The 21,455-nt window shown below is 47.6% G+C and overlaps 1 protein-coding gene across 4 annotated transcripts in view; it reads right to left on the reverse strand.

The window, feature by feature from the left end:
* Positions 1 to 5,759: 5,759 nt before the first annotated feature.
* Positions 5,760 to 21,455, reverse strand: part of RALY (RALY heterogeneous nuclear ribonucleoprotein) — a 99,680-nt gene continuing 83,984 nt past the window's right edge. For all 4 annotated transcript variants that reach the window (XM_080684719.1, XM_080684721.1, XM_080684720.1 and 1 more), the window contains 8 exons: positions 13,291 to 13,555; positions 12,199 to 12,271; positions 11,968 to 12,015; positions 9,803 to 9,969; positions 8,988 to 9,101; positions 8,606 to 8,778; positions 7,355 to 7,403; positions 5,760 to 6,120 (listed from right to left, as the gene is read on the reverse strand). In XM_080684719.1, the coding sequence (XP_080540845.1) occupies positions 7,359 to 7,403; positions 8,606 to 8,778; positions 8,988 to 9,101; positions 9,803 to 9,969; positions 11,968 to 12,015; positions 12,199 to 12,271; positions 13,291 to 13,546 (876 nt within the window). In that variant the 5' untranslated portion in view covers positions 13,547 to 13,555 and the 3' untranslated portion in view covers positions 5,760 to 6,120; positions 7,355 to 7,358. The remainder of the gene's footprint in view (positions 6,121 to 7,354; positions 7,404 to 8,605; positions 8,779 to 8,987; positions 9,102 to 9,802; positions 9,970 to 11,967; positions 12,016 to 12,198; positions 12,272 to 13,290; positions 13,556 to 21,455) is intronic.

Raw genomic sequence — 21,455 nt, forward strand, 5'->3', positions numbered from 1 at the left:
GTTTCACATTTTAGATTTTATAATATGTTTTGGGAAGTTGGGCCTTGGTGTTCCTTTTTTAATTGAGAAGATAAACAAAAGTCTGCAGTGAGTCCCCCTCTGCCGTTGATTATATCCTGTATTCTATTATAGGTTGTGTCACAGTAATCCTAATAAACCCTGCCATCCTTGCCAATAGAGACTTCAAATTCTTCCAAGGATTACAGAAGAGGCATAGTCCTTGGAGCTTTGTCACATTGATAGTGGTGTTCTTTTGAAAATATATAAATTTTTTATTGTTTCAGAGAGGGAGATAGAAACATTAATGATAGAGAGAATCATTGATCGGCTGCCTCCTGCACACGCCTTACTGGGGATTGAGTCTGCAACTGGGCATGTGCCCTAATCGGGAATCGAACTGTGATCTGGATCATACATAGGCTGATGCTCTGAGCCACACCGGACAGCAAGAAGGAGCCTTATTGTTAAAAGAGACTGGAGGGTGGGGAAGAAATGGGGTCCAGGTCAAAGTGAGAACAGGTAACCCTGTCAGTTTCTGTTCTGTGTTTCCGAAAAAGCCAAACACATGCACTTGCCCAAAGACCCAGCTGCAGCACCTTTGTGGAAGCGCACTGAGGCAGAGGTGCAAGGAGGGGTATGTGTGGACCAGGAGCCCACTCACCAGTCAGAGGAAAGAGCTGTCCGTCCATACAGGCAGGAGGGCCAGCTGGGTTTGCTCCATGGGCCTAGACCAGATCAACACACTGCTTAACTGCAATGACTCCGACATCGGAACACCAACAAAAGGCCTTATGATGATCTCTTCCTTTGCCTCATTTTTATTATTGCATTGCCTCTCTCTTTGTAAGCTGCCTGAAATACATTTGGGAACAAGTTGAGTATAAAAATAAGTAGGAGAGTATGGTTATGTTTTAAGAGAAAAATTACCTGAATTTGGATTAGGTAAAGATAAGTATTTTTATTCATTAAGTATTGTTATACAAGGATGCGTTCTTTTTATTTTTTGTCAATCCTCACCCGAGGATATTTTTCTATTGATCTTTTAGAGAGAGTGGAAGAGGGAAACACAGAGAAACACATCAATTGGTTGCCTCCTGCATGCATCCTGACCAGGGCTCAGGCCGGGGAGGAGCCTGGAAGTATGTGCCCTTGACTGGAATCGAGCCTGGAACCCTTTGGTCCACAGGCCAATGCTCTATCCACTAAGCCAAACTGGCTAGGGCAAGGATGTGTTCTTTTTCAAATGAAGATGAGGCTCAGAGAGCTTGTTACTTGCCTAAGGTCACACAACTAAATAGGAACTCAATTCAATAGTCTACTCTGAACCCAATCCCCCTAAAGGAGATAGAGCAAGCTACGTTAACCTCTTTGTGTCTGTGTTCAACTGATATATGACCAATCACTCCAAAGCTTAGTGGCTTACAACAACAATAATTAAGTTATCCCTTGTGGCCCTGACCGGTTTGGCTCAGTGGATAGAGCGTCAGCCTGTGGACTGAAGGGTCCCAGGTTTGATTCCGGTCAAGGGCATGTACCTTGGTTGCGGGCACATCCCCAGTGGTGGGTGTGCAGGAGGCAGCTGATCGATGTTTCTCTCTCATCGATGTTTCTAACTCTCTATCCCTCTCCCTCTCTGTAAAAAAATCAATAAAATATATTTTTTAGAAAGTTATCCCTTGTGGTGCTAGGCTTTGACTGGGGTCTGGGAGACCTCAGTTCTTTTTTTTTATGTTTTATTAATCCTCACCTGAGGATATTTTTCCATTAATTTTTAGGGAGAGTAGAAGAGAGAGGGAAAGACAGAGAAACATGGATGTGAGAGAAACACATCAATTAGTTGCCTCCCGCACACACCCTGACCAGGTCCAAGGTGCGTGCCCTTAACCAGAATTGAACCCGGGACCCTCTATCCCACTGGTCGGCAAACTCTTTAGTCAACAGAGCCAAATATCAACAGTACAACGATTGAAATTTCTTTTGAGAGCCAAATTTTTTAAACTTCTTCTAACGCCACTTCTTCAAAATAGACTCGCCCAGGCCGTGGCATTTTGTGGAAGAGCCACACTCAAGGGGCCAAACTTGCAAGCCGCAGTTTGCTGACTACTGCTCTATCCATTGAGCCGAACCAGCTAGGGCTGGGAGGCAGTTCTTACTCAGTTTTCAGTCAGACAGTGGCTGGGTTGGAGTCTGAGACGGCCTCTCTCTCCATGTGACCTGGGCTTCTTCATAGCATGGTGGCTGGTTCCCGAGACACACTGCTAGGTGCATACTGCTAGGACTGTGGTCGGCAAACTGCGGCTCACGAGCCACATGCGGCTCTTAGGCCCCTTGACTGTGGCTCTTCCACAAAATACCACAGCCTGGGCGAGTCTATTTTGAAGAAGTGGCATTAGAAGAAGTTTAAGTAAAAAATTTGGCTCTCAAAAGAAATTTCAATCGTCGTACTGTTGATATTTGGCTCTGTTGACTAATGAGTTTGCCGACCACTGTGCTAGGAGACTGGAATAGCATTATCATCACTGTTCTCTATTAATCAGTCACAATCCAGATGAAAGGGAGAGTATATAGACACTACTTGTCAATGGGGCCATGCTTAAAACCTTCACATTATACAATCTATAAAATGGGCATCTACACAATGAAGACGTTTCTGTCAGTCCAAGCCTCCCTTTTTCTAGCAATAGAACTCTTGTTTCCCTTTTGTGGGTTCCCTCTCCTCCCTTCCCACCCTCTCATGCCCTGGACTTCTCAATTTGTGAAACTAAACTTCCTCAGGAGGTTTGAGTTCAGTTTCTATAACTTAAAACCAAAAGTTCACACTACATCCACTTAAAGGTGGTTGTGAGATTAAATACGTGTAAAATGTGCCATTTACACAGCAGATATTCAGGAAATGGTTTACTGTCACTATGGAATAATGTTATCATGAAGAATGTGGCCATAGGTGGAGGAGTTTTGACTTACTCAAAGTTAATGTCCCAACTGTGATTCAAACCCAGGCTACCTGGCTCAGACGCTTTGGCCATGCTCCTGTATTTCTGTGGTCTCTATGACCCGGCCAGGGTTGGCTAATACTCTACACATACCCACATTTCAACTTCAATATAAAAAAACTAAACTGCCATGTTATTATTTCCTAATAGTCTAAATCCTCAAGAAGTACTCTAGCAGCTACTAATGTTTTGAAGCAGCAAGTGAAATAAGGCCTAAGATAGACTAAAAACAAATTATGGCCATATTTTGAAGCTCTTCAAATTAAGGGGAATTTGGGCTTAACCATATGCCTCGCTTTGGCCAATGGAACCTTACCAACATGACACAAGCTTGAAGAGCACTTGTGTATTGGGGCTTACTCTTCCTAGATGCTGGGAATGTGTGACCAGTTGCCCCTGTTGCCCAGCCAACCCTTGACAAGTCAGTGAGGTTATCTGGGACCAACCAGCACCCCCGGCGATTTGCCAGCTCACTTCACTCACACGAGAGCCCAGGTAAGTAGACCCACCCAGTTGAGCACAATGCAAATTGCTAAACCACAGAATCAAGCTAATAAATGTTTATGGAAAGGTACTAAATTTCAAGGTAGTTGTTATATAACAGTTAATAACTGATACAAGGCCCATACTATCCCTGATCGAGGCCAACCCCTCATACAGTTGAGGAAACAGACCTGGCAAGGAAAGACTTGCCTAGGGTCACAATCCAGTAAACCCACTGGCTGTGATACTCCTTCAAGATGGCTGCTAGAATCACAAATGAGGTTTCAGATCTTAAAAACATCTAGAGATATTGGTCCTTTGGGCACAATCTGGTATCACATTTCTTCACCATCTCTTTTCGGTTTTCAGAGATTAAGACAGCAAATTGAAAACTGTTGGGCATGGAATGGGAGATGACTTTCCTAACCCCAGACGTGGGGAGGGCAGGCATATGTATGCAGGGTTTTATGGTATGAACCTCCCGCTCAAGGATACAACTGTAACTCTTCCCTGGAATGCCAGGACAGGGATCCCATTCTCTGTCCAGGGTATGTTCTGGTGCCAAGGCAGGGCCTCTGGGTAGAGCAGATGTTTCCAGCTCTTCTCATGGTTCTCTATGCCTGACATACTACGGAAGCCCATAGCCCCTGCTGTTCTAGCTGTCCCCCAAGCTCTGAAAAGTATCTCAGCCAAGTAGAGACTTGCAGTCTGGTAATGTTATTACTGTGCAATGGGCATATAGCACTAGGCTCTGGGAACAAAGGAATACAGTGCCCGCCCTCAGTGTGAGGTTCATTAGGCTCCAAAACCCCTTCTTTAGACTTTGCCCAAGCTCCAGTACAGAGTAGTAGTTCCCCATCTTGTATAGGTGGGGACACAAACATCTGCCCAGGTATGCATGCAGGTCTGCCAGAGCTGGGCTCTGGCCTTCTGGCAGTAAGGAAAGATTGTGGGTTCAAGGATGGTAGAGGTGTGTTTCACTGAGGGCTTTTTAGGGGGAAAAGGACATTCCTTGTGGACCTAGTACCTTCCTCAGGACACCCTCCTCATCTCTCCAAACTGAAGTCTTTTGTTTTGACCAAGCTGGGCAAGGGCCCATCCCAGTTCCAAGGGCTGGATCTCTGAAATTTCTCAGAGGTGAGGACTAGAATAGCAGCTTAATAATGAGTGGATACTTCCCAGGTAGAAAAAGTAGGAGCAAGAGTAGTGCCAGGCTTGGAGCAAAGTATGTTTATGAGTGCCTGCCCACCCACACCCCTAAACCAATGAGACCAGCCTAAGTGGCCACACGGGAATCACCCGGTTCACTGGACCAGAGGAGATATCTGTAATGACTAACTCAAAATATACTGCTGTGGCAGTTAATTCTCCCCTGGGAATGTGAATGTGGAGAAATTGGACAATTTATGGGGAATATAGGGAAGGGGAGGGAGGGGACGTTAGGACAGAAGTGGAGGTTGGAGGAACCTGGCCTGTTAAAGAACAGAGGTAAGTGCAGATAGGCCACATGTATCCTGATGCCAAACTCCTACTGTGTGAGGTAACAGGAGTGGGGCTCTATTTTCTGCTGCTGAAGAGTGTGAAGGACTTGCTTTGTGTGGTTTCTGTCTAAGGTTTGTGTGTGTGGTGTCAAAAGAACAGGAGAGACCAGGATCATGTACCCCATATTCAGGAGCTGGCATTTTGTCTAGATGGTGAGAAGCCAGTCAGAAAGGGTTTTATACAGGGAAGGGATATAATTCAGAGATAACACTGTGGTGGCCAATGAGAAATGAGGCAGGGAGAAGCTGGAGACAGGGAGGCTGGTGAGAGGACAAAGTCCAAGTGAATAAAAACTAGTGTCCTAAACCAGGACAGAGAAGGGGAAGAAACAGCAGGTTCTCGGATTGCTTTAGAGCTGGGAAAGACCAGACCTAGTGAGAAGCTGAGGCCTGGACCTACTGCTGCCTGACCAGGTGGCTCACAATTGGCACTCAGCCACCAAGGTGCTCTCATGGGTACTGGCACATCTGACCCTCCCCAACAACCCTGCGGGCTATTTTTATCTCCATTTTAGCTATGGAAATTAAGGCCCAGGTTGATCAATATTATACACCCTAGACCAGCGGTCGCCAACCTTTCGGACCTCACGGACCACAACTGGTCCGAGGACCACCGGTTGGCGACCGCTGCCCTAGACAATGGTCCCTGACAGGTTAGAGTGAAGCGGGTACAGCAGATCTGCTTTCTGGCTGGGCAAGAGGGCCAGGGTACCTTCATGAGAAAATGCAAACCATCCCATTTCAGAGCAAGTTGGAATCCAATCTCTTTATTGTCAGGGTCTCCTCCCTGTGCCCCCCACTCCTCCCCTCTCCGAACCTATAGAAAAACCCCAAGCCTGGGAGTGTCCTGGACAGAGTGTGGAGAAAACTCTGTGCTCTGCCCTCTGGCCTGGGCAGTGCCAACAGGGAGGGTATGTGGGGAGGAGAGACCAATAACTCCACCTGCAGAGGATGTGGCACTGGCTTGGATGCATAGGGGATGAGGTGCCTGCTGCCAGTTCTCCTCTGGGACCTGCTGGGGTGGCATCCAGGGGTGGGTGCCCAGCCTGAGGCCTGGTACAGTGCACGCCCTTCGCCTTCCAGTGGCCATCGCTCCTGTCAGACTGAGAAAAAGACAAATAGAGACTAAGGCTGAGAAGAAAAGTCCCTGAGCTCTTGAAAACAGGTTGGGAAAAAGCAAGGCTAGCATGATATTTGCTACTTGCAGACAGACGTATGCCTGTGCTCTGGCTCTGGCCTCATAATTTTCTGGCCACGTCACCTTGGCCAAGTCTCTTCCCCCTTCCTGAGCCTCCATTTGGCCCCTGCACTTCATCTGTAAACTGGCTTAACAAGGTAAAACTTACTCTCTCTGGTAAAACACACCATGAAGCTCCAAGAGAAAAAACTCTTGGAATTTCCTAAACCAAACTGTCAGGGAAGCCCTTGCTGGTGAAGCATCTCACAGCATGAATGTTCCCTCAGGTGCTTCCTGTTTGAGGTCTTCCTCCATCCAAACCTGTCTAACTCTGAGCACGGCCCCCAAAGGAATAGGGCAGAGTGGCAGAGCTAGGTGGTGAGCACTGGCGAGAGTGGGCTTTGAAGCCACACACCACTAGGTTCAAATCTAGGCCCCACCAATTACCGCCCTTGAGATCTTATGAGATATGTGGTTTATTTCCCTGCCCTCCTGTTCAGTGCCTCAGTTTCCACATCGGTTATGGTATTAGCACAATCACAAGCTGTGGGGCACCTCCTGGCACACAGCATTTCCACCTGAGAGGATCAAGTCCCAGACCCTAAGCCTGGCACAACCTCACCCTCTGATGATGAGCAGCTCCCTCTCCCTACTATGCAGAGCGGGGACTGCAGCCACAGGAGATCCCTGGGCATTTCCCACACACTGAGGACTACCAGCACTCTGTGCCTCTGCTCAGGGTGTCCCTCGGATGCTTCTCCCTCAATCCTGAACAGGCTCAGCTGCGTATCACCTCTTCCACCACAGCCCTCTTTGCCAACACCCGCCCCCCCCCCCACCCCGTTCTTCAGCCTGTGTTCCTGCTCACACTGGATGGTAATAGTTTGTCTTCCTCCAGAAGAGAGGATTCTCAGAGATCCTCAAGGGTACAGACGGGTACCATGGCTCAGTGTGCCGAGGAAACCTCTGCTGGATGAACCTGGCTAGCCCATCCTTGGCTCCTGCTCCCATAGCCTACCAAACCCCGACTACAAAGAGGGGTGGTGAGATGGCTGGGGATACAGGGGCCTTCAATGCTGGACACAGCACTACCCTGCCAAGTCAGCCTCATGGCATGCCCTCCACTTCACTTCACCCCTTGCCCACCAGGACCGCCGTACCTGCTTACTGCAAGGCCCCTTCCTCTGCATCTGTGTCCTGGCTGTGCTCCTGATAGGGAGGAGGCAACAAGAGACCACACATCACTCACTGCAAGCTCTGAGTCCTACCCTGAGGCCCAGAGCACATCTGGAGGCCACACTGAGAAAGAGAGAGGGACAGCCAAAGGAAATGACTATGGGACCAGTCTAAACAAGGCTGATTTGGGATTGCATCAGGGTGGGCTGAGGGCCCCTATGGAGAGAGAAGGGACCAGTCAAGGAAGTTCTATGTGTGGCAGGGGACATGTTTCTGCATAGAAAGACCTTCGCAGATTGGAGCGGGCTAATAGCCTACAATACTGGTGAGCTCCCCATCTTGGGACATCTAAGCCTTTGTTACGGCCTTTATGAAGACTACTATGCCCCAAAGAGTGAGCTGAATTACCAGACTAGGTGCAAAGAAGAAGAAATGAGCTGGACATGAGGAGGAGCTCTTAAGTCCATCTGTCCTCACATCAGAGCCCAGCAGGGATGAAAAGAGGAAGTTCCAGACCTAGTGAAGAAGTCTGGGCTCCAATCCTGGCTTGACCCTTATTGGCTCTAAGGCCCTGAGCGAACTACTCAACTTCTCTGAGCCTCAGTTTCCTCACAGGGTAAAATGTGGGAGAGTAATACTTTGCACAATGCAGGGCTATTGTTAAGGTTAAATGAAGTTAGGAAGTATGGATAGGGCCTGGTGCTCAACTGAGTGTTCCTTAGGTAAACAAGTAGTAAGCACACAACAAATACCTTATTGGCTCAGAATCTGGTTTACCTTCCCCTTAATGTAAGCTCCTTGCCAAATGGCTTTCCACCCTCACAGGATGGGAAACTCCCCTGATCCCTCATAAGACAGGCTATTTCATGCTCAGGCAACAAAGGCTCTTAGAAAATCGTCAGGTAGAATGGATACCTACTTCCCTGTGGCTTCCCCAGGAAATCCCAGTCCTGCCCCCTGCAACTCTACAGACCGTATGTGCTTCATGAGCTCCTGACTCTTCTGTCCCCATGTGGAAAACCAAGTCTCGAATGGGCCCTGGGCTCAAGAGAGGTCTGCCTCAGACCTCTATGGGACTTCTCTGAATGGCTAAAATAGGCAGCTACTTCCTGCTCATTCCCCACTTTCCTCACAGGACTGGAGCCCCTGGAGAAAGGAACCAGCTGAGATTCCCCTTCCCTTGCGGTGACTAGGAGTGAAAAGCCCAGTCTCAGCCCCTCCAACCATGCCCTCACCAGCTCTTCCTCGCTGTGTGTCAGCAGCCCCTCCTCATCGCCGTCATCTCGAGCCTGTGCTTCTCCCTGGGGTGTGCCTGCCTCAGAAGTTGTGTCCTCTTGGGGGGCCAGTGGTCGGCTACTGCCACCACTATTGCTGCTGCCGCTGCCACTGTCGCCTTTCTTCTTGCCATCTTGAGGGAAAAGGGTGGTGAAAATGGGAATAAAACTCAGCCTGGGACAGCTTCCTGGGCAACACTTCAGCAGAAGCTAGGCCTCAACACAGTGGGTCCAGGTGGGATGAGAGGCCATAGTCCCTCTCTGTACCATGCACTGTCCTCCCCACACCCTTTGCCTTGGGCCCCTGGTCACTTGAACCAGGGAAGGACCCTTGGAAGCTGACCTGGGTTGGCCTTCTGCTCCTCAGCAATCTGTTCCAAGCGGCCCAGCAGGGCGTCAATGTTGGACTTGATCTGCGTCAGCTCTGTCTTGATGGCCTGCAGCTCACTGCTCTTTACTGGGAGTGGAGGGAGTACAGGGCTGTCACCTGGGGACTGGGAGCTCTACTAACACAAGACCCTAGCCCCATTCTGACATTAGGAAGCCAGGCCAATGGCAGCAACTGTCCTTGTCTGCAGCTCTTTTTCTGGCCAGGGAAGAGGCTGAGGCTGCCTGTGGCTTCCCTTAAGACTTTCTGAAAGCCATTCTTAGAGTGACCAGACTGTCCTTCTGAACCTGTATCTTTCCCCCACCCAACCTCTCAATTCTGAAAGGGACTGGGGCTGGATAAGAAGAAGGTGTTCCTGAGCAAGCATGTGTCTTTGCTGGTGATATAAAGTGGTTTCTGCCTTTCAAGGTGTGTAAATGTGGGTGTTTTACAATCAGATTTCCTGGGCGCCTGACCACAGCGTTTGCACACTAGAGTGAATGTGAGTAGTGGGCCTGTGTAGACCTGTCCTGTCCTTACTAGAGGAAAGATGACCCCATCTCCTCACTGGGCTCCATGTCACAGCACTGGACTCTGCCCAACCCAAGCCCCTCCGCCTGAAACGTCAGCCTTTTTCTCTTAGAAATACACAAAAATACTCACTTGGTTGTTAGAGCTGCAGAACTGTGGGAGATTTGTTCCTTTATCTAGTTTCCAATGTAAAAAAATGTAATTCTATTATTTTGCTAATGACAAAAAAAAGTTATTTAGGAAGAAAGTAAGTCACTTACACTTAATTTTGACTGAGCTGGTGGTGATGGCTGTGGAGCGGGCAAAGAGCTTGACGGGAATGGTGGTTTTGACACGCCGGACCAAAGGGACTGTGACCCGGGGTCGCTTCACAGGGACAGCCCTGGGCACAGGCACCGGTGAAAGGCGGCCCCGATAGTCGAACAGCCTGTGAGGGCAAATGGGCCAGAGGCTGCAGCATGGCCTGTGGCCACCAAGGGTCACTGTAACTTTAGACTGAAATGTGTATAAGTGGTGAAGGGCTGGCCAGCAATACACACCTCTGCTTGCTCCCAGCAAGCCCTGGGGTGAAGAGAAAGGGTGTTCAGAACCTAAGAGCTGCTGGGATCCTCACTACATTCACTTTTCCTACCAGCCAGCTGCTTAAGGGCAGGTAAGGTTGCAGGTGGTAATAGTTTCAGCCCCATTCAATAGAGGAGTAAACTGAGACCAGCCCCAGAAAGGAATCTTCCCTAGATAGAGCCACCCTGACACCCAGGCCTGCTCTATTTCTGACCTACATTCTGCTCAATCAACTGCCACCTCAATCCCTGGTCAGAGTTTGTAAATTTCGCCAAAGCAGCACAAACCTTCAGCTGGGAACAGAGAGCTGTGGGACTGGAGGGCAATCCCTAAGCCTGCCTGAGCCTCAGTTTTCCCATCTGCCTAATGAGGATGGCTATCCCAAATTCTGAGCCCGTGCCCCCCAAAACTGCTGTGAGGTAACGCACAAGAGAATGTGGTTAAAACCCATGTTAGAAGGTGTGACTGGCGAATGGCCAGGGTACTAAGAGAAGCATGAGGTCTTTTCCTCATTCTGGACCCCCTCAGTCACTTTCTCCTTCTTAATCCACTTCAGAGATGGAGGGCAGGAGACCCAGCAGAGTATCAAGGTTGGGCAACGCAATCAGATCCCCAGGTGCCCAGACTATGTGCTGCCTTCCCCGCCCCCCAACACCATTACCCAGCCCTCCCAGGAAGGCCTCTTTTCCTGTCATGCAGCTCAGGAGGCTGAGTAGGAGTCTCTGCCACCACATCTGCTGCTACCACCTTTCTGCAGGAATCGCAGTCTCAGGGGTACACTGTAGGGTCACTTTCCTGATGACAGCCAGGAAACCTGACATCAGTGGGCAATTCAATGCCCCATGCCTTGGCACTCCTTTGTTCAGGGAGCCCCTGCCCTGGGTTGGTGATGACTGGAGATGGAAAGTCTCTGGGAATGGATCCAGTCCTAGACACTGCATTTCTGCCCCAAAGGGGCAGCTCTGGCCTTGGTCAGAATCAATGAACCACAGAATCCCAGAGCGGGAGGAGCCCTGAGGGATCATTTGGTGCAAGCCTATTTCACAGACTGGGAGGGAATTTAACCAAAGTCACGCAATCCATTCAGTGACAGAGCTGAGATTAGCACCCAGGTATTCTGACTCCCAGGCTAGGGCACTTTCAACTACACTGCACTGTCTCCTGAGACAATTCACAGGTGAGAAAACCAAGGCTCAGAAAGGTTCTGTTCTTCTTGGACAGCCTGGGGCAGGCCAAGAGGGAGGGAGGGAAAGATAGAGGGAGAGGAGCAGAGGGAAGTTTGGGCCAGCTCCCACCATGGTTTCCACTCAAGAATGTGGATGGAGCCATGGAGTGGAGGCCACAGCCTCAAGGCTGGGGTCTGGGAAGTCTGGGCCAGAGCCTACCGGGGACTCATTCACATCTCTAGAAGGGCCGTTAACTCTTGGCTGTAAAAATAAGGCCCAGCAGCTCAGACTGAGCTCTGAGGTCCCTTCCTGCTGGCTGGGTACCTTAGATGGAACAGCAGAAGCATAAGAGCCCAAACTCCCTGTACTGGGCCCTGTACCGTTTTGTACTCCAACTTGCTGCATTTATGTGTCCCTTGGCTGGCCAGTCCCACTGAGCCCCACCCTGGATTTAGGAGGAAGACGGGCAGTCAGAGAGTGGGAGACAATGTGGGGTGGGGGAGCTCTAGCCTGGGCACCTGCAAATGTAAGTCTAGTCTCCGCTCTGCCACCAACTTGTGGAGCATCCTTGGGCAAATGCCTGTCCACATCTCTGGGCTTAGGTTCCACTTTGATGGCTGAATGGGCTGCACCAGCAATCTCTCAGGACCCTTCCAGCTTGGCTGTTTCATGCCTGGGCACGCCCCTTCCCTGCTCACCTGTCGTAGAAGTCGTCCCGGTAGTAATCATAGTCAAAGCTGTAGCCACTGGGGAAACAAAGGGGAGAGGGCAGGGGCTTAGGGACAGCCACTCAGCCCACTCTTCACAGCCCCTCATCTCCAAACACCCTCCCAAATTCTAGGCTCAGCACAGTAATCACCAGTGCTTACTCCCTCTGTGGAAGAGGGACCAATCCCACCCAGACAGACAGACAAGGCAGAGTGCCCCACCTGTAAATGGCAGATGCTGCTCTCTTTAACCCCTTGGGTCTGTTGGGCTTGGGCTCGCCAGCCATGTTGATGTCTGTGTGAAGGGAAAAGGCAGAGTCAGATGCTGGCAGGACAGCAGGTGCCCATACACATATCACCCTCATGCAAGTGTGCAGCAATTTCTGTGTACATATGATATACCCATGGACTTTAGTCACTAACACAGCCAACCCAACAGATGTCCTCACACATTAGACTCATACCCACACAACACATGGAAACACCTCTTTACATATTCATATGCATTCAGACACATGCATGCAAGCTCATAAACATATCACTCATACATACTTCATGTACATCACACACATATGCATTCTCAAGTACACTCATGTAAACACAAACATAAATAACACCTTCACATATGTTCACATACACAGGTAATAAGGTCACATACATATATATATATATACATACATATATACATATATGTATGTATATGTATATATATATATACATATATACATATATACTTTCAAGTACATTCAGACTTGGTTCCAATACCATATACAAAAGATCTAATGTGCATTCATACAAACAGTCTAACAAACATATTTATGCCTAGAGCAGTGCTTAGCACGTGATGGGATCGCAACAAATATTTGGTAAATGAATATATGCATATCTGCTTACACACTCATATATATTTTGACACACACTACATACATATCCACTATAGGTATATGTCCACGTATTCAGTTATATCCACATACCACATACTCAGGAATACATATACAAATATCCCCTATTAAACATATACATATACACAATACACACTCCACAGGAGACCACCAGCATGGCCACATCGCATGTATATAACACCAAGGCCAAGGGTACCTGCTTGCTCCTAGCACCTCTTCCTGGCTCTCAGAAAGGGTTCTAACCTAAGCAATCTGTAGCCCAATGCATTGACTTGTAACTACTTAATTTATAACTAAGTTATAACGTCTCCAACAGGGATAGTGAGTAGTAGTAGGGGTAACATAAAAGGGATTAAAAGGGAAGCTGGAGAATGAAGGCCAGCACCTACTCAGGAGAATCCTGGGAGCTTACCCAGGGTCTGCCCTGCCAGCACCCGCCCATTCTCTCCCAGCACAGCTGCTCGGGCATGGCGCTCGCTGGCATACTGGACAAAGGCATAGCCCTTGTGCACAGAACAGCCGGCCACACGGCCATACTTGGAGAAAATGGTCTCCACATCTGACTTCTTCACCACAGCTGTGTTGAGGTTTCCGATGAAGACCCGAGAGTTGATGGACTTGGGGTCATTCTTGTTGGTTACGTTGCTTGTCTGGATCTTCAAGGACATGGTGGGCACCTGAAGAGAGAGCCACTGTAAGGCTGGGTCCACGGGTTGGGCTCAAGGGCTGCCCATGGCCCACATCATAGCTAAATGGATTTTTTATGCTTTCCTACATCCCCCCACCCCACAGCATCCAGTCCCCATTTTTGCTCATCTTATTGGCTGATGAGCTCATGCCAGGTGCTTTACATATGTTCTCTCATTTGGTACGGACAAGCAGAAGCAGGATATTTTACAAAGAAGAGAACGCACATTCAGAGGTCACAATGCTAGTGAATGGCAAGGCTGGGATCTGAACCCTGGTCTGCTTGATTCTAATTCTTTTAAATCCACTCCATCTTTAATGCTCATCGCAAAGGTTACCACCCCACACAGGATCTAAATTTGAAGACCTGCCACAGCTTCTGTTCCTTCAATATAAAACCATGGCCAAAAAGTCACATGGTAATTAGAAGTAACGTCTGCTCCAGAACAATACCATATTATGGGTATTGCTCAGTCTGATCCAGACATGGACCTAGCTATTGCTGTCCTTATTGGTACCCGCCATTTTGAAAATAAGTCTCACTCAACACTCAGTGTGGGCTCGGTCTTCTGCTCATTGGTGCAACTCCCTTTGGAGAATGCCTAACCCATGAGTATTACTAATATTTTACCAGAAACAGACTTCAATAACTTCATTAACTTGCCAAGAAAGGTCATTCAAACCCATGTCAGTTAGTCCCTAAAAAGCCCATTTCTTTCAACTTTATTACAGTCCTTCCCAGAGCTCAAGCCCATGTAAACACTATAGTTAAGTCAACATATTTATCTGAGAATTGTTTTTAAATAATTTTTTTAGAGTTAACTATTTTTATACTTACTCATTCAAATTTAGTTCTCTTTGCTAGATATGATACCGTACCTACTCTTTGCTCTCTACACTCTGGCAATGTCTTTTACCCCAAAGGGCTGTATAAATATCTCTGCTACCCCCTTCATAGATAGATTACAGCTGGGCACAAGCTGCAGCGTGAAAGGGAAAAGGAAGCTCAATTTCAGTAGGAAAGGGCTAATGTTAAGCCTTGGCATTTATACTTCTTGGCTCAGTCTTCTGCTCATTGGCATGGGCTGATGTAACTCCCTATTAGAGCATGCCTCAATACCCCATCCTGGAGTTATTTCAGAAGGTACTAAAAAGAAAAAAAGGTGCTAAAGACCCCCAAACCATCTGTATAAAATTCTCACCAGTGTAAGCTAACTGTAAACTCCTACCTAATTACCTAATATATTTGGACAGAGGGGGCTTCTTTTTAGTAAAATAGAGAAGAGCTAGGTGTAAGCTGGAAAATCTGTATACTTTGTTCCATCAGGGTTAGTCTACAATTCTCCTAGCTTGGAAGCTGGCATGTTCTGACCAACAGATGGCACTGTTTGCAAAGGAACCATAGGCTGGACTGGAGCATTCTGGAGAACCTGCTCCTAGGATGGGCTTGCAGTAGCTCCAAGGATATAGTGGGGTCAAGTGTGCCATCCTAAGTAAGGAAGTCTGAGAGGGCACTGCTGTTGATGAAGGGGCTGGTGCCAGCCTTGGAAATGCCCTGGGAGGGACAGATTCTTTTTTGTTACTCCATTTCCCTTTACATCCAATCATCAACATTTATTGAGCAGTGAGGGACACAACAGAGACCCATGAAAACACCCAATACACTGTCCATATGCAGGAGGAAATGCTCGATATTTGTGGTTTTCTTTGGACTCCCCATTCCTCACAATTCTGACATCCTTTTTCCTACCTGGATGACAAGCCACTCAAAGGTTAATTCCTTTGCCTATCTGTGGGTATGCAAGAAATTTGTGGGGCTTCTCCATGGTAATCAGATAACTCTCTCCTGGTTAACTCTCTCTTCAGCTCAAAACCATTAAGTTTTGGCCCAGGGAGATGCTACCTGCTTTGGATGGAGGGGACCACCAGGCCTGGGGTGTGGACTGAGATAGGAAGAGGAGAGGAGGATTATGGTTCAGAGATCTGTTGATGACTGCTGGCTCTGCCACTGATCTGGTAGGGACATGACAGTTGCTGCGTTTCCTCGGACCTCTGACAGAACCCTCCAACACCACTGTGCAACTGCTCCTGGTACGATAGATAGCGGGATCAGTACTTGCTGCTTGGCTGGTGAGCACAGTCCTTTCACTTTAGCCCTGGCCCTGTCTACTCTTTTCTAGGGTTTTAGATAATGCACATAAAAGGACTTTGCAAGCTGCGAAGCTTTTTAAAAGATCCAATAACTATTTTGACTAGGTTCGACTTCTCTGTTCTACTAACACTACCATTTGTGGGCCTATTCTAGATGAGGGTCAAGGTCAGACTAGAGCACATTCTGAATGATACCAAGGAGAGACAGCCAGAAGCCATGTCACATGAAGGTCAGTTTTCTGATCTGTAGAGACTTGGGAAGTGTATATATGTGGCCGCTCTGGGTGAGGAATCTGCAGAGCCAAGGAGAAATGTCCACCTGAAGCATGCTCCAGGCACCCAACCTCTATACCTTCCCGTCTAAACAGCCTCCAATCCGCTTTCAAAGCCTGCACATTCCTTGCAGGCAGGCTGTGTTACTGCTGTGTGTATCCCCTAAGTCAGTGGTCGGCAAACCGCGGCTCGTGAGCCACATGCGGCTCTTTGGCCCCTTGAGTGTGGCTCTTACACAAAGTACCACGGCCTGGGCGAGTCTATTTTGAAGAAGTGGCGTTAGAAGAAGTTTAAGTTTAAAAAATTTGGCTCTCAAAAGAAATTTCAATCGTTGTACTGTCGATATTTGGCTCTGTTGACTAATGAGTTTGCCGACCGCTGCCCTAAGTACAAAGGGATATATCTATGGGGATATAGAAAAGCTCAAGTGTCTACATTCATGTCCATGAAGCCCCTAATAGGGAGGGATGGAATTGGGGGTGGGGAGTGGAAAGGAAGCATACCCAGACTAATTCTTCCAGAACTGCTAGGTTCAAGTGCAGAATCCCAAAGAGTCAAAAATTCTAAACCCAGGTTGTTAGGAAGAAAACAAACTTGTTAGCTTTACTTATAACTTTCAAATATTTAGAAATATGGTACGTTGGTCTCCATTTATACTCTTGCTCTGCCTTCCAAAAGTTAGAGACAGGACTGACAAAGCCTGGGGCACAGTAAGTGCTCAATAAATGTTAGAGAGAGGTGAGGAGGTGAGGTGAGAAGGGCGATGGCCCTGCCGTAAGTGGGACCACGGAGGGCTGAGATCCCAGGCACTTTGTCTGGTCTCTGACCCAAACACCGCCCTCCACAGACGAACCATCCTCAGCTCAATCTTACCCAAGTAATTCTTTTTTTGGTTCTTCCAGGCTTTCCCCTAGCTTAGAGTGGGAGCCCTAGAAAATATTGACATCCTACTCAGCAGAAGTCGCTTAACTTGATAAGCTATTTTCCCTCCTGGGCTAAACTCTGCCTCACAGATTAGCTATGTAATTGAGAGCAAGGTCTCTGCAGCCCCCAGGGGCCGAGAGGTAAGCAGAGGGACTGTTCTTGGTGGTGGTGGTAAGGAGGGGAGGTAAAACAGGGAAGGGGGAGAGAGAACCAGATTTGTTTCCAGAGACTTTTTAAAAATATATATTTTATTGCTTATTTTATAGAGGGGAAGAGAGGGATAGAGAATTAGAAACATCGATGAGAGAGAAACATCGATCAGCTGCCTCCTGCACACCCCCTACTGGGGATGTGCCCGCAACCAAGGTACATGCCCTTGACCAGAATCAAACCTGGGACCCTTCAGTCCGCAGGCCGACGCTCTATCCACTGAGCCAAACCGGTTAGGGCTCCAGAGACTTTTGAAATATCAGATTAGCAGGGACCTTAGTGAGCATGAAGCTTTTATGTCCCCACTCTGAGGAACAGAGAGAATGCCACAGCCATGGGTAGAAGCGTCAAGAAACCCATGGGTCCTCTGACTCTCAATCTAGGGTCCTTATATTCCATTTTTCCTTTTGGGCTGATACGAGACAAGCCCCCAGGACAATGAAGAGCTGGGAGGGGGTGAGTGTAGATATGCTATGTTTAAGAAAACCAGGGTCTAGCTCCCAAGTAAGTGTCTACACCTTTACCTGCTAGAAAAACAACTGCTGCAGAAAATGGGTCCTTACGCTAATTAAAGCACACCAGGGACACAGTCTTTGAAATGCAATCTACAGCTCAAAAGGATGGGCTAGCTTCTTCAGGTTAATAGGAATAGAAGAAATTGGACAAAAACAAATCATTTTCCCAGTTGAAACATTTCAGATGGAAGCTATGTTTTGAAAATCAAGAACCAAACCTAAACATGGGATGAAGTAACAGGGTTTTGTAAAGGTAGAAAAGTCCTAAAAGGTACCTCCACCCCTGAACCCACAGAGGCCCATCCCAGTAAGAATAGCCTCAAATTACTGACTGCTAACAATGCGTCAGACTTTACATACCTCATCTTACTTAATCCTCACAACAGCCCAATGAGGAGGTATTTTAAATAGGGACACAGAAGCTCAGAGAGGCAAAATAGTTTATTAATAGAGCAAAGCCAGACCTGGGACCCAGTCTGTTTAACTCCAAACCCTATGCATAGAGTTGTTTGGGGTACTTATTCCCATGATGAGAATGTGTCATCCCGAGCCGTCACACCCTCTCCTTGGTCCTCACCTGTTCCCATCTTCTACTATAATGCCTCACACACACGTGCACAGGATTTTAGTAGACAAAGCCAGTATATACCCTTGATCCTGACATTGTTGGTCCTATTTAATAGATAAAAAAAGGTGAGGATTAGCAAAGGTAAGTGACTTACTTAAGGTCACCTAGGTAGTGAAGAAAGTAGCTAGGGGACTTGAATCCAGGCTTTTTGTTCAACATTCTGCATCCCAGTCTCAGAACACCTATAGTAAATAGGTAAACCCTCTGCAGCACTGGATCTTTTTCTTGAAATGCTCATTTCAAAAGAGGAGCTGCTGCTCTTGGCCTTAATGATTTACCACCAACACCATCTGCTGGACATCTCTGACCTTAGTTTCCAGCATGGAATGAGGGTCACACCAGTCTGTGGCTTGACCTCTGCTCTTAAATAACCTTGGGGACATTTGGGAGGTTTTAAAGGAAAATAGCTATCAGAGATGAGGAGGCTATTTCTGAAGAAAGCCAAGCAATTATACTGATCAGTGCCCAGGGCCTCCTTGGTCCAGAGCAGGGGTCCTCAAACTTTTTAAACAGGGGGCCAGTTCACTGTCCCTCAGACCGTTGGAGGGCCGGACTATAGTTTAAAAAAAAAAACTATGAACAAATTCCTGTGCGCACTGCGGGCCCGGGACGAGTCGGCTGCTAAGCAGGACAGGCAGTGGCGCCCGGCGGGCCGGATAAATGTCCTCGGTGGGCCGCATGTGGGGCCGTAGTTTGAGGATGCCTGGTCCAGAGGCTCCTGGTTACCAGGAGGTCAGGGATGACAAAACATCTACCGTGTTCCCCGAAAATAAGACATCCTCCGAAAATAAGACCTACTTACAGGTTTCCTTCTGAGTGAAATATAAGGCATCCCCCGAAAATAAGGCCCCCAGGCTCTGTCTCAGAATGAAAATTAATTTACCGTGAACTGGTCGCTAGGGCCGCCCTGACTGGCGTCTAGCAACCAGTGACGTTATGCGGAGTCCTGACGTCACTGCTGTGTGGAGGCGGAGCAGAGGTCGGAGTGAGCAGTGAGTGCGGGGCGGGAGAGAGGAGGAGACTTTCGCAGATGCGTGTAGAAGAACAGGAGGATTAGAGCGGACGGGACGTGGCAAAGGTGGTGAGTACTGGTCTGTCTCTGGTGACACTACCTGATGCTCGTGGCCGCCTTCATGATGACTGAAGGTTCTCAGTCAGTGGCAGACCCTGCTCCAGCCCAGATCCAGGCCCCAGCAAGCCCAGTGACAGTCCCCAGGCAGGCCCCAGGGGGTAAATGTCTGATAAAGGGGTAGGGGGGATGTCTGGTGAAGGTGTTCAGTGGCACAGGGGTGGGGGGAGGGGGATCACTTAAAATGACACAGGAGGATCAGAGGGGGCAATCAAAATGACACAGGAGGATCAGAGGGGACAATCAAAATGACACAGGAGGATCAGAGGGGACAATCAAAATGACACAGGAGGATCAAAAGGGGTTACTAAAATGGTAATCCCCCCTCTGATTCTCCTGTGCCATTTGATTCCCCCCTCTGATCCCCCCTGTGTCATTTTGAGTGATCCCCCTCCCCCCACCTTGATACCCCAATTCCTTTTTTTTTACCCCTAGAAATTAGCGCAAAAAGAAAAAGCTACTCTGTGGAGTACAAGAAAGGAATTGTGGAAGACTCTTGGGGCCAAAATCTTACTGATTTCTGCAAAGAGAAGATGTTGAGTATCCAATTGGTCTGAAAATGGCGAGCAGAGTATGGTAACTTCATTGAACAAGTGGACAAGGGAAATGCTAAAAAGCACAAGTGTGGATCAGGTCGGCAACCATTATTTTCCGAGCTGGAAGACCTGATCTGTGAATGGGTTGTTGACAGGAGAGCAAAGGCTTTGGTTGTGAATAGGGCTCAGATTCAAGAATTTGCCCTTGCAATGGCACCACAGTTTGACATAGCCCCCGAAGACTTCAAAGCATCACAACACTGGCTGGATAATTTCCTTCAGCGAAGTGAACTGTCTTTAAGAAGATCTACAACATTGTTTAGGTTGGAAGATACTCAAGTTATTAAGCGAGCACTTGCATTCAAGTCCTTTATTGATGATGCTGACTTCTCTAAATACAATCTTTTCAACATGATTGCTATGGATGAAACTGCAGTGTTTATGGGCCAATCATCTCAAACAACAATTGAACAGCAGGGTGCCTCCTTAGCGTACATTCCCTCCACTGCTTACGAAAGTGCACGTGCTTCCTGTATTTTGGCAATTCGTCTGGATGGCACTAAAATCCCACCTTTAATCATTTCTAAGGGCAAGAAGGAAAAGATTGAACGTGTTTTGGGCGTTTTTATTCTTGAAACTGAAAAAGCCTGGGCCACACAAGCAGTTATAAGGAAGTGGGTCGATTTAATGCTGCCGCTTGTTATGTGAGGGAGCCAAAGAGGTCTGCTAGTCTAGGATGCAGCCAGCACTCACCGCGCTAAAGACATGAAGACATTTCTTCATGAAAGAAAAATAGATCAGATAATGATTCCCGCAGGAATGACGGCCTATCTCCAGACTCTTGATATTGCAATAAACAAGCCATTCAAAGACAATTTGCGCATGGAAATTAATGACTACATTGAAAATAGAATGGAGAGAAATCAGCGTGGAAACTTTGTGAAACCTAAACTGCAAGAAGTTGTGACTTGGGTGAAGAATTCATGGGAGAAAATCACTGACAGTTGCATTGCAAATGCATTGCGAGCAGGCTACCTTGACAAGAAGTACTCATTTAAAGACAGTGCTATTGCTAAACATGAGAGATTTGGTCCACTGATTCTGAAAGAAATGGAGTCACAAGAAATTCACCAGGAAATTCAGGAATTGGATTGTTATGATGATGTTCCAGAAGATGATGACATGATTGTCATTGAATAAATGAGTAAATTCTTGATACTGCAGGATTCACAGTTTGTCTGGTTTGTGTTGACAACTACCGTACTACCATACCGTATACAGGTAATAAATTTCCTTTATTTTCATTTAACAATAAATGTGTACTGTATTCTTCTTCATGGAAAAATAAGACATCCCCTGAAAATAAGACCTAGCATGTCTTTGGGGGCAAAAATTAATATAAGACACTGTCTTATTTTCGGGGAAACACAGTATTAATCTCATTAAACTCACCTGGCCCCAGCTCATTAGCATTGCCAAAATGATCATTACTGGCCAGATAGAACTAATTTTCCCAGGCATGCT

Source organism: Plecotus auritus (assembly GCF_963455305.1).
Source record: "Plecotus auritus genome assembly, chromosome: 8".
NCBI classification, from domain to species: domain Eukaryota; kingdom Metazoa; phylum Chordata; class Mammalia; order Chiroptera; family Vespertilionidae; genus Plecotus; species Plecotus auritus.